Raw genomic sequence first — 12,722 nt, 5'->3', positions numbered from 1 at the left:
AGCTTGCAAAATAATCACACCCGTGTGAACTGAGTGTTGCAACTCCCCCCCCCCCTCTCTCTCTCTCATTAGCAGGCAACAGTGCAGCACTCTCTCTCTCTCTGTTTCTGGCACAACAGCGCCCCTACTGGTACTAATAGTCATAGCTACTGGTGCTCACAGTCACATAGGCGCATGGGATGGGTTAACGTCACATAGATAGGCGAACACGGACATTGCTGTTCCTTGGAGTGGTTGCACCACACAAAAAAACAAAAAAAAACAAACAAATGTACTTAAGTACACTAGTACAGTACTCGAGTACATGGTCCCGCCACTGAGAAAGAGCTACATTGAGTTCTCTGTGAACAAAAGGGAGCTTAAAAGTATATACTCAAAATCACCCAGTCCCCCGAAGAATGTTCCCTTTCTTCTTTTCTTTCCTCCTCGGTATACAGATTTCACACTAGCAGCTTTCATTCTGCGGTCGACTAACTTTGATCACTGGTTATTATTATTATTATTATTATTATTATCGGTGTCATAAATCAGATCTTATTGGCGGCAGTGGGAAAAGGGAGTGAGCTCACCGTAGATGCCTGTCCTTGCAGAGTGCCACCATGACCAACAGGTTGCCACACACCGTCATGATGATGATGAAGGAGAGGAAGATGGCAAGGGCCGCCGTCTCCAGGGAGCTCAGGAGCTGCTGCTGCTGCTGTTCGCTGTTCAATATGTCATCCACCAAACTACACACACACACACACACACACACACACACACACACACAATAAAGTTAACTATACCAGTAAGGCGCCTGGGGGTGAGAAGCACTGGCCATATATGGAGCGTGTCTCGAGTGCACAGGGCTTGACGAGGTCAGATCGACATATGGAATGTCAGAACAGGTCGGCTTCCCAGGCCGTAGCGTAACGGTCTGGGCACCGGACTGGTAATCCAGTCGCAGTGTGCCGCGGGTTCGACTCCCGGACCCGACACGGCCTTTACTGCATGTCATCCCCCCATCTCTCTCCCGTTTCCTGTCAGCCTACTGTCTGTCCCTTCAAAAATCAATAAAAGGCGTAAGCCGCAAAAAAATATCTTAAAAAAAAAAAAAAAGAACAGGTCGGCTCCATGAGTCGCGGGCGCGTGCACGAAACGAACACGCGCGCAACAAATTCACGGGACCGCCGCGCTCACGTAAACACGCTCGCGTTGTCTCACCGCGACTTCAGTCAAGAGGAAGACATCGAAGAGGAAGGATGGATGGGGAAGGATCGACATTATGGAATGTCAGACATATACAGTATCCATGTACTAATATTGATGACATCAGGGATCTCTCCATATATGGACTTCATTGCGACAGCAGGTCGCATTTACTATGATGTGATCCCTGATTTAGTATCATCCCCGATGATGTCATAGTGATGTCACAAGACCTGGGCACAATATATGGGGGCTTTCCCCATGTATGTTTATTTTGAGTGACAGGGGAAGGATCAACATATGGAGTGTCAGAACAACTGACATAATATCCATCTACTGTATGGAGATCTAAGGGTTTGAGGTCAGATGTAGAGTTGCTGGCCAATATTGATGGCATCAGGGATCTCCATATATGGGCTTAACTGTGACTGATGTCACGTGATGTCACAATGACCTGGGGTCTTGCCTGGGGTGACCAACCAACCAACACACCGACGGGAAATGCTAGATTCTATAGTAAATGTGACCTGCTGTAGCAATTAAGTCCATATATGGAGATCCCTGATGTCATCAATATTAGTATATGGATATAATGTCATAACCTGTTCTGACATTCCATATGTTGATTCCTTCCCCATCCATCCTTCCTCTTCCATGTCTCCCTTTTGACTGATACCTGTCCAGCCGGCGAAAACGAGAGTTCTCAACAGGCCCGGAAATTAACCCTGTACACTCACGAGACACTGCCACCGCTGCCACCCTTAGATCTCCATATATGGAGCTGACCTGTTCAGACATTCCATGTTGATCTGACCCCATCAAACCCTGTACACTCAAGGCACGCGCCATTATTACAGAATTCATTCCATGTGTTGATCTGACCCCCCCACGCCAAAGCGCCAGCACTCGCCCAGCAGTCTGCCGTCACCCAGGCGGACGCGTGCACGCGACCTCTTACTGGTAATAGGAAACCAAACCAAATCCTCAGTTTTTAATTAACTCCATTTGTACACTGTAGGCTAGTGTACATTAACAAAGTTGAGGGGGAATGGTTGCATGCACTAAAAAAAGAAGTACATTACCGCACTTCATAACATTCCTGCCGTAATGATGAACATCACGGAGTGATGATAAAGAGTCTCAGAGGTTGACTTCACAACAGTCCAAACCCCGTACGGGCAAAATGTGTGCTAATTAATTCAACGAGATAGTGTTGTGCTTGGCTGGAATGAAAACATGTGTGCGTGGGCCATGGTAAATTATGCTGCATACCTAACCTGCCCCGGAGCAGGTTATATTCCAGATAAGAGTTCCACGCATATAAGAGCACCGCCTACTGCTGCCACTTAATTCTCTTGTATTCCTGTGGAGCTCAGAGCACGGATTGTGGCAAAACCCTTTGGCTTTCCACGACATCGTTTTTATATAACGGGTGATGAGTTATGTACAGTCATGTTAGCTGCAAGCAATATCAAAATAATTCCATTATTATCCTACAACAATGAAGACAATGAAGCACTGTAATGCGTGCGTGCGTGCGTGCGTGCATGCTGGTGTTTGAGAGAGAGAGAGAGAGAGAGAGAGAGAGAGAGAGAGAGAGAGAGAGAGAGAGAGAGAGAGAGAGAGAGAGAGAGAGAGAGAGAGAGAGAGAGAGAGAGAGAGAGAGAGAGAGAGAGAGAGAGAGAGAGAGAGCGCACCTGCACATTACGTGTCGAATCTTGATCATTCCTTGAGTTTAATAATGGGATTACATTTTATGTCTTTAGCAACGGTCTGCTGCCTCTCCTGAACAAATTACCCAAACTAATTGTCTTTTTAAACATACAGCAGCTGCTGAGTCCTGCAACTTAAAAATGTGTCATACTGTATAGTACATGGATCTTAAGACCACATCCAAGCATTCATTTAATGGAATATACATTAAAAATGTAAATATAGGCAGATCAAAGATGGGGCAAGTGACATTATAAACCTTGAACTTAAAGATTGTCAGTTATTTTATTCCCATTAGTCTGTCCTGCACCTGTCAGCTGCCACTGTGTTGCTTTTAGTGTGCATACAGTATTATGTTGAAACTCTAAAACTTTGTTTAATATAATCTTAATTAGCGCCGCGGGCGACCGGGCCTTCTGCTCCCCTCGACTGTAGAAGTCACTTCCTGACCACCTGAGAGCTCTAAATGATGTTGATGTTTAGGAGGACTAAAGACTTCCCTTTTAACCAAAAAAAAAAACTTGCCTATTTAAAATGTATTTTTTTCTGAAAAACCTCAGTGGTTCTCAATATTTGTACTATCATACACATACACTATACATACTATAATATCTGTACTGTAGAAAGTCCAGCGGTGCCGCAGAATGCTTTGATAATATCAATGCTATAGTTGAACCCACTTAGACTTACGAATGCGAAGACTGACCGGCCCTTTTATGTGAGAGTGCACACAAAGCTAAATTGTTGTGTGTCGACCCTCTTAGTGAGATTTTTGATTGTTAGGATTGGTGGAAGCCAGATAACAAAAAGATATGCTGGGCATGTTCGACTCGCTTCGTAGTACACACACACACCACTGGAATGAATCCAGATAAAAACCCTAAATGAATGTAATGCTCAATGAAAACACGAGGACGCTGATTACTATGTTGACAATTATGTTCATGCTGCTATGGTTACGTAAACTCAACTACGGCAATACATACATAATAATAACATTGTGCTATCAGTTATTTGACCTCTGAGAGTCTAGTTCATATTTACTCACTAGAGTGGGTGATAACGTAAAACAGCTGTGTATGTGTACTTTGTGTAGTGGTAAAACCTTGATTTACAATGTTTCTCGAAAGCATACAATGCAAAAAGAAATGAAAAAAAGTAATTGAAAAAAACACGGTTTCCTTGCGTATTAAAGGACAATATCAGTCACCAAAACTAATATCAAACATCTAAATACTGAATCAAGCAACTTGAAAACTGTCTGGGACTTTCACAAAAGCCTGAGTGTAGTGTTGGTACCCTATGCAATACTGGACACTACACTGAGTAAGTAAACTATTTGAAAGTGAAATATGCCTTTAAAGACAGCAAACTTCCCTCTGCTTCTTTGAGGAAGTGACTTAAAGCTTCATTTAGGACTGAGGCAAATAAAAATAGTTTTCTGACTGTTTCTGTCAGTGGTTCTCAATGTTTTTTATCTATATTTGGCCGTGGACCCCCATCTGAAAATATGTCCGTCCCCCCCCCTCCCCTCTGAAATATTCAAAGATTTATGCCACATTTTAACGATTTTTCAAAAAGTATAGAGTATAACATAATGATTATTTATTTATTGACTGCACGGCGTGTTTCGCCGTGTTGGCTTTGTTAGGTGTTGTGCGAAACGCGTTGTGCAGAAGAAGAAAATAATTAAGCAGTGGGAAGTTTAATTAAAGTCTTTAATGTACTTTTGTTTTGCCCACCAGCACCTCCTCCACCCGGATGTGCACGAGAGCTACAGTACCTGTTTACACGTCGCACACATACTTCGTAAATAAGGATCCAACACATATTTAAAGGGTCACTTCACCCCTTTTGCAACCAGATGTTTTTTTTTTTTTTAAAGATATTTTTTTTGCGGCTTACGCCTTTTATTGATTTTTTAAGGGACAGACAGTAGGCTGACAGGAAACGGGAGAGAGATGGGGGGATGACATGCGGTAAAGGCCGTGTCGGGTCCGGGAGTCGAACCCGCGGCACACCGCGACTGGATCACCAGTCCGGTGCCCAGACCGTTACGCTACGGCCTGGGCCACCAGATGTTATTTTAATGAAGTTTGGGAGACAAGAAACACCTTCCCGGGGTTTTTACGTGGGTAATATGTGTTTTTTTGATATTTTAGTATTTCAAAGTGTCCATGCATGGGCTCCATGATGTCATGGACACTGGGCTCACTTCCTCCCTGGACTACAATTCCCATAATGCTTTGGTCCACTGCTCCTCCTTGTGGATAGGGGGAGGGCTGTTTTACTGGGACAACATGTAGTCCAGGAAATAAGTGAGCCCAGTGTCCATGGCCCAATCCCAATCCACTCCCTTTCTGACTCAATGAGCCCTCACTGACTTAGCTGCGCGTTCATGTGAAGTCTGCCAGGGCTTGAGCGATGTCCCATTTTAAAATCGGTAAGTCAGTGAGGGCTCAGCCCCGCCCCTTTATGTGCCATTTGCCAAAGTCAGCGTCGATGCTGACTTTGGCTGACTTTGGCAAAGAAACTACCCACAGTTCATAGCGTTACCAGGGGAATGAGGGGGATCCTCCGAATGTCAATCATTTAAGTATGCAAATTAGTTATGTATCGCGTTTAGAATGTCAACAAACACAATAGTGCTTTCTCACTGTTCTCACTGGAGACGGAATGGAAGGATAGGCTATACTGTATATTTAATAACAATAATAATAATATTAAGGGAAACATGATGAGAAATGACTAATGAGAAAAGTAAAAGAATATGGAAATGCAATTTATAATGAATAATATTATATATTAAGACAGACAACCCCTATCACACAGGAAAGTGTATTGATGAAACTAATAATAAAACGATCTAAAATAGACGCGATACAAATAGGCCAAGCATGTAGGTATAGGCACTGGCTGTGAATAAGGACAGTTTTTATAAAGTGATGCAAAGTGTCATGGACTCATGAATGGCGGACTCATCTTCAAAGTGCTGTCCCATTTCTTTCACAACAATTTGGAGCCCTTGCAGCCTCTCACCCTCAAGCACTTATACAGCTGACGTCACTAAAGTCAATGAGGGTTCAGGGCTCAGGGCTTGAGGGAGGCAATAGAGCGTCGCAGTCCCGCCCCCTCGAGAGACCCGGAAAAGAAATCGCCGTTCATTTTCCCCATAGGCATTTCTCAAAGTATTTATTTAAAGACGGTTACGCCGCGGACAAAGCCAACTCGGATCGTGACAAATCATGACAATGAACACAATATTTTGGGCCGATCAAATCATTAGAAAGAAGAAAATAAAGGCAGGAGACAACACTATTTGTTTTGTTTTTCTTCTTATAAATTATTTGATCGGCCCAAAACATTGTGTTCATTGTCATGATTTGTCACGATCCGAGTTGGCTTTGTCCGCGGCGTAACCGCCTTTAAATAAATACTTTAAGAAATGCCTATGGGAAAAATGCATTGGGATTCATTTCCTGGGCCACTCATTGTTCTGAAAGGGGGAGGGACTGCAACGCTCTATTGGGATTGGGCCTATGACATCATGGGGCCCATGGACACTGGAGGTCACACCTCCATTCACACAGAGACTTATAGACAGAGGAGCAATACTATTGTAGCTGTTGGGCAGAAACCTCTTATCTCCATATTTTTTAGTTTTTAACTTTAACAGCATCAAACATTTACAAAATAGCAGATCTACAAGCTTAAAGTATGAACTATTTTTGCGGGGGGTTTTTTTATCCTGAAATGTAACCGTTTTGGACATATGAGGTTTCCACGCGACAGCAACAATGTGGGGAACCTACTGTATGCTACGCTATAAGGCAGGGGTTCCCAAACTGTGGTGCGTGCGCCCCTTGTGGTGCGCAATTTAACGCCCTCTAGGGGGTGCATGAAATGAAAAGGGTAATGGGGGTTTTTTATGGCGTTATTTAACACAAACGGCAAAACCATGTAAAACACTGTTGTAAGGAGATGTATAGAGCAGCTGCGGGAGTATACAGCAGCTGCATGTCTCTCGGTGCAGTGACATTCTGTGATTATTTTGCCATAATCATATTAAATAAATGATCATTTTCAGGAAGGAAGCTAAACGGTGCAAAGACACTTTTCTTTTGCAGTACATGCATGATTTATGTATGTTAACATTCCACAAACTAATCGTTTCCTTTGTGGACAGAGCCCACTTGGTTAATAAGAACATATACATTGAATGTATAGTGCATAACGATGCTGTGATGAATAAAACAAGCGGTATGCAAGTCTGTTATCAAACTTTAATTCGACGTGCTATAGCGCGCGACACAGTGTTGTTTTTGGCAGCAAATTTCTATTTTAGTTTAGTCATAGTCTTTGGAATAAAACATAACATTTAGTGTTAGTCATATTTTTTGTCACCTGGATTGTTTGTTGGAGTTGTTGGGAGCGTTAGTCTAGTTTTAGTCGAATCTCATAAGATTTTTGTCGACTAAATCTACAGTTGATTTAGTTGGCCTTGATGCCATCATAATGACTGGTTATGCGACACGTTGTGAGATTGTAGATCGGCTATTTTCAGCATGCAACCAAGTGTAAAATGACTTGATACTGGATCTCTTGTCCACTATAGTCACCTTCCTAACAGTCTTGAGTCTAGTTTTTATTTGTTGACGAAATTGTCAATATATTTAGTCTCAGTTTTAGTCATCATTGCTTACTTTCTGCATTTAGTTTCCATGTAGTTTTCGTCAGTGAAAAAAGGTAGTCGCCGGCGAACACTTTTCGTCATAGTTATCGTCGACGAAAACAACAGTGGTAGCCTCGACAGTGGCGTGCACAGACATTTAGAGGGGCAGGTGCTCAAGTGAAAAAAAGGGCACCTTGTGCAGCGCATTTTGGGGCGGGAACGCATTTTGGTGCTTTAGCTATTGAAAAATAGCAGATCTACAAGCTCGTAGGTCTGCTATTTATTTATTTATCGAAGAACCACTGACATAGAAACATAGCTTTAGATTGTGGGGGCCTAAATAATATAGTAGAAGCGTTTTTTATCAAGATTTGATCAATGTCACCATGGTCCACACTACAATTTTTTTTTTTTAGAGCAGATTGCCAAAAAGGGCAGGGGGTGCTCTAGCACCCCCTAGTGTCTATCTGTGCACGCCACTGGTGGTAGCCTCGACACTTACTATTGAGTCGGTGGTGATGCCGTTGCCATCACTGGACGTCTGCATGGAGCTCAGCAGAGGAGAGCACTCCTCCTCACCCCACACTCTGGCCCTGCAGAACATTAAGTTAGAAGAAGTTAGAACACATGGACAGTGTAAAGTTGCCCCGAACGGCCAAGGCTCCAAGAATCGACAGTCCAAGAATGTATAGATCTTTTTTGGTATTTTATTTACCTCAAAACACAGAGTGAACGACCCATGCTGGATTTGACTGTGCAGGCAAAAAATAATACTTCCAGAATAACGACTTAACAATCACTTTCAAATAACAGAAAGTAAGAAATGAACACACTAAACTAAGGAAAAACAACAAACCAAGAACTTAAGAAACTGAAACCAGGATATGCCTTCCTGGCCCTGGCAGCTCTCCCCTGGAGTTGTCTCCTTTGTTAGTCTCAAACAAAACTGAACATTTTCCACTCAGGATTCCCTCCCAAACATTTCCACAAGCCTCCCTTATATACCAGGTGAGACCCCACCCACAAGGATTAGTAATTGGACCAATCTACTCAACCCAGGTAAACCATGACCCATGAGTTAGACAATACAATTACACATTTCCTTCATAGATGTCTGAATGTTTTCCGAGGCGTCACATCAAACACAAAACAATTATGATAGCATTAGGCAACACAGATAAGTAGTATTATGATGCTGCACATAGCCACACCTCCAAGGAGCTTGATGACAGTCAATTAATGGAAGCAGCTGTGCAGTGTGCGTTTGTAATGTTCAGTTTCACATTGTGGAGTCTTCTCGTGTCTATAGGGCACGGGTTGCCCCGTGACAGACAGGTTTACAAAGTTATGGTCTAACTGGGGCACGTGTGCAAGTCAAACAGGGTTTGGTTTTTTAGAGAGATAACATTTTAAGGTCTTTAAGGTTTTTGCTGTTTTTATCTCTCTCTCTCTTGGTCGTCTGTGTTATGCGATTGTCTTATCTTCATTAGTACATGATGACACAACGCTAAGGTTGGTTGGAAAGCCATGGATGTATTTATGTATGTACAGTACATACCGGCAAATATATTAAAACAAAAAAATGTCTCATTAGGGTATCATATTCAAAGTCAAAGTCGTACAATCAGTCACACACGTTACCGCTGGGAAATTTGTTCTTGGCATTTGACCCATCTCTTGGAGCGTTGAGCCGCAGTCGTGCGCCACGCTCGGCAATCATTAGTTGATTTGACCCCCCCCCCCCAATCCAACCCATTGATGCTGAGTGCCAAGCAGGGAGGCAATTGGGTATTTACAGTCTTTGGTATGACCCGGCCGGGGATCGAACCCCCGACCTCCCAGTTTCAGGGCGGACACTCTAACCACAAGGGCGCTGTCTTTTTACTTTACAATTTAGGCATTTAGCAGACGTTCATAATCCAGAGCGAACAAAAAGCATGGCAATACATCACGTACATAAAAAGTAAACTTTCTGTCTGTGTGTCTTTGTTTGTTCTTTCCTGTCTGTCCTTTCCCCTTTCTGTTAAAACCGTGACCGGACATATACCCAGCCGATTACGGTACTTGCACACTCTGCTTGCGCAAGTAATTACTGTATGGTCAAGGTAAATAACACTGCAGAGCGTGCGGGATATGACAGTGTAAAGATGTGTGCGTGCATGTGTGCACGTGTGCGTGCATGTGTGTCAGTTGCTGGGGTTTGAACTTTGGCTTATAATACAGTCACTATTGCACTAGGATATCCCGTTAGCGCAGAGTTATATCGGCCTTAACCCATTCAGGACTGGAACCCCTTTTGGTGTTTTAAGCATTATGTTATACTTTAGCTATTGAAGAATAGCAGATCTCAGAGCTCATAGCGCGGCACCGAGTGCCGCACTACAAGCTTGTAGGTCATGAAAATGTTTGAGAACGACCGACATTTTCTTTTCAGAAAACTGTCAGGATTTAGAAGGCACCGGTGGAATTGTACAAATGGGTTAGTACCCGTCACAACATCTGCTGTGTGTTTTTATGAGGGCATTATTACTGTACAGTCAACAAGACTGACACCTGACAGACTCTCACAGCCCGCAAATAGGCCTACACTACATGAACTACATGTAGTAAAACAGATAAGCCTTCATTATGTTTGGTTTATCTGTGAATCAACTAAGCCCAGCTACAATCTCTTTAGTTTTCATAAAGGTTTCATGACATTTAAGTTTCATTTATTTTTCGTTTTTTCTATTAGCTTTTATGACCTCAATTACACCCACACACACCCAACCCGGGGAACTTTGAACATTCAGTGGATTTTCTGTGGTCTGGGGTTTTCTCTGTGTGTTCTGAAGCCTTTTGAGCTGCAATGGCACATCTACTGAATGATAAAAGTTCAGGCTTTTTGGGTGCAATTGAGCTCGGAAAACCATCCCACGATCCCTATAATGTTTCACTTTTGAATGACTATGACATCCAAACGGAACATCCACCTCTCACAACAACAGGAGGCGCTGCTCTGAAGGAAGTCAATGACTTCACGTATACTTGGGGCTCATGGGTCAACTCAACAGAGCAAGATCTAAAAGGGAGGAAGGCACTTGCATATAGCGGGCCCCGAATGGCATGGCCAGTGTATGGAACTCCAACCTCCCCCGACAAATCGAACTCAGGCTTCTTCTTCCCTGAAGCCAACTCTTCAGAAACTCAAGAAAGACGCAGGAGTGCAAAGCACCAACGAGCTGGCCAGTATGTATGGAGAACCGTGACGCCTGGAGGTGACGATGGAGGGCTCGTCTGAGGGCGACCTAGAGAGACTCAATCAACTCATGTCCCAATAATGTCACTATAATTTTACTCGTATCGCAGGCTTTTTTTTGTTGTAATTTGACGTTGTGCATCTTTATGCGCTCGGTCACCCTCCCTCTGGCAGACGACCGCCCACACACAGAACCTGATGCTCGCACATGGGGGAAATGTTGGGCCTTTGCTATAACCCATTCTGACCTGAGATCAGATTCTAAAAATGTCTTCTACATCCTGACAGTTTTCCATTCTGACCTGAGATCAGATTCTAAAAATGTCAGTCGCTCTTCGATTTTTCAAAAATAGCAGACCTACAAGCTCGTAGCGCGCCACTCGGTGCGCGCTATGAGCTTGTAGATCTGCTATTTTTCAATAGCTAAAGCATAACATAGTGCTAACACCAAAATGGGCTAACATGGAAAGCGTCTTCAAACAAGCGTCTTGTTGTGACTCGGCGATGACTGAATTGCACCCGAATCAATCACCGCCGACACATTCGCTCCTTTCTTTTGTGGCCCACTGTTGGGAAAACACCGTCGGCTTCCTCCTGTAGACAACCTTATACCGCGCTCCTCGACGTTCTATCAAAAGTGATGAAGCTCCCCGGGTTAAATCCAAAATTGACATTGCAGCTGATAAGAAACACTGCAGGAGCAGGCATAATTATCTGCCGACACCTCGACTTCCTTGAGATGGGAGAGCGAACACGGAGGAGATATATTGCCACTGCAGCCTGTTGTATCTGGCAGAGGACCAGAAGCAGTAGATCTAGATCTGTGCTCATAAGGGGCCAGTGCTATACGTAATGAGAAAGATATGAAATGCTACGTCACTGAAAAATAATAGATAACAATGTTAAAATAGCCCACTGTGTGTTCAATGTCACATTATCCCTCTCTACCACCTCCCTTCCTCAGTGTCTCTCTCTCTCTTGCGCACACGCATGCACGCACACACACACATACACACACGAGTTTCATTAACTATCTTGAGTTAATGCAACTCAGAGGTATAATGCAACAGTTAGGTGAACCATGCTGTTAACTGAGTTACATTTCCACAAATTGGTGGTTACATACATTATGTTATAATTTAGCTTTTGGAAAAATAGCAGATCTACACAAGTTCGTAGCGCGCCGCCGAGTGGCGCGCTACGAACTTGTGTAGATCTGCTATTTTTTTAAAGTCGTTAAAATGTGCCTCAGATCTTTCAGATAATCTTTCAGAATGGGTTAAAAGAGAAGCCCAAGCCGGCTTGAAACAGCACTAACACTCGCACACAAGCGAGCGCGCGCACACACGCACACGCGCACACACACGCACACACACACACACACACACACACTTTCTTTGGATGTGCATCCAAGGAGGCGTACCTTCACATGTTGACCTATGCATTTCACATCTGTCCGACAAGCAGCTGAAGTGAACAGAATGAACTCTGGATTGTAGCACACAAGGTACAATGGATACAATGGAGGGGGGGTGTGAGAGGGAGAGAGAGAGAGAGAGAGAGAGAGAGAGAGAGAGAGAGAGAGAGAGAGAGAGAGAGCATGAAGAGTCTACCGTGAAGTGAGAGAGGAAGAGGTGAAGGGAGAAAAGAAGGAACGCAAATGACCTGCTATAGATATAAATATTTCAGACAATTTGCTGACAGACGGGACAGCTCGATACGGCATCTGACAGACAGACAGACAGTTTAAGTTAAGAGAACCCAGATGTGTCTGTGAATCAGAGATACCATCTGGGAACCTTCCTGTTACAGTTGGACAGACGGACGGACACACACACACACATCTGCGAGTGCATGCGCACACACACACAGACAGAGACAGAGACAGAGAGAGAGACAGGTGCACACGCA

At 43.7% G+C, this 12,722-nt stretch overlaps 1 protein-coding gene across 1 annotated transcript in view; it reads right to left on the bottom strand.

The window, feature by feature from the left end:
- The window catches only part of LOC310879084 (5-hydroxytryptamine receptor 4), a gene marked incomplete at its 3' end in the record, with an annotated part of 37,912 nt that extends 29,758 nt beyond the window's left edge, over positions 1 to 8,154 (bottom strand). The window contains exons 1-2 of the mRNA XM_083793518.1: positions 8,076 to 8,154; positions 570 to 728 (exon numbers count right to left, since the gene is read on the bottom strand). Coding sequence (XP_083649644.1) covers positions 570 to 728; positions 8,076 to 8,104 — 188 coding nt within the window. The 5' untranslated portion in view covers positions 8,105 to 8,154. The remainder of the gene's footprint in view (positions 1 to 569; positions 729 to 8,075) is intronic.
- Between the last annotated feature and the right edge of the window lie 4,568 nt (positions 8,155 to 12,722).

This window comes from Protomyctophum parallelum (genome assembly GCF_964188405.1).
Source record: "Protomyctophum parallelum genome assembly, chromosome: 21".
In the NCBI taxonomy this organism is placed as follows: Eukaryota; Metazoa; Chordata; class Actinopteri; order Myctophiformes; family Myctophidae; genus Protomyctophum; species Protomyctophum parallelum.
Note: the sequence above shows the minus strand (reverse complement) of the source record. Positions and strands in the feature narration are given on the sequence as shown.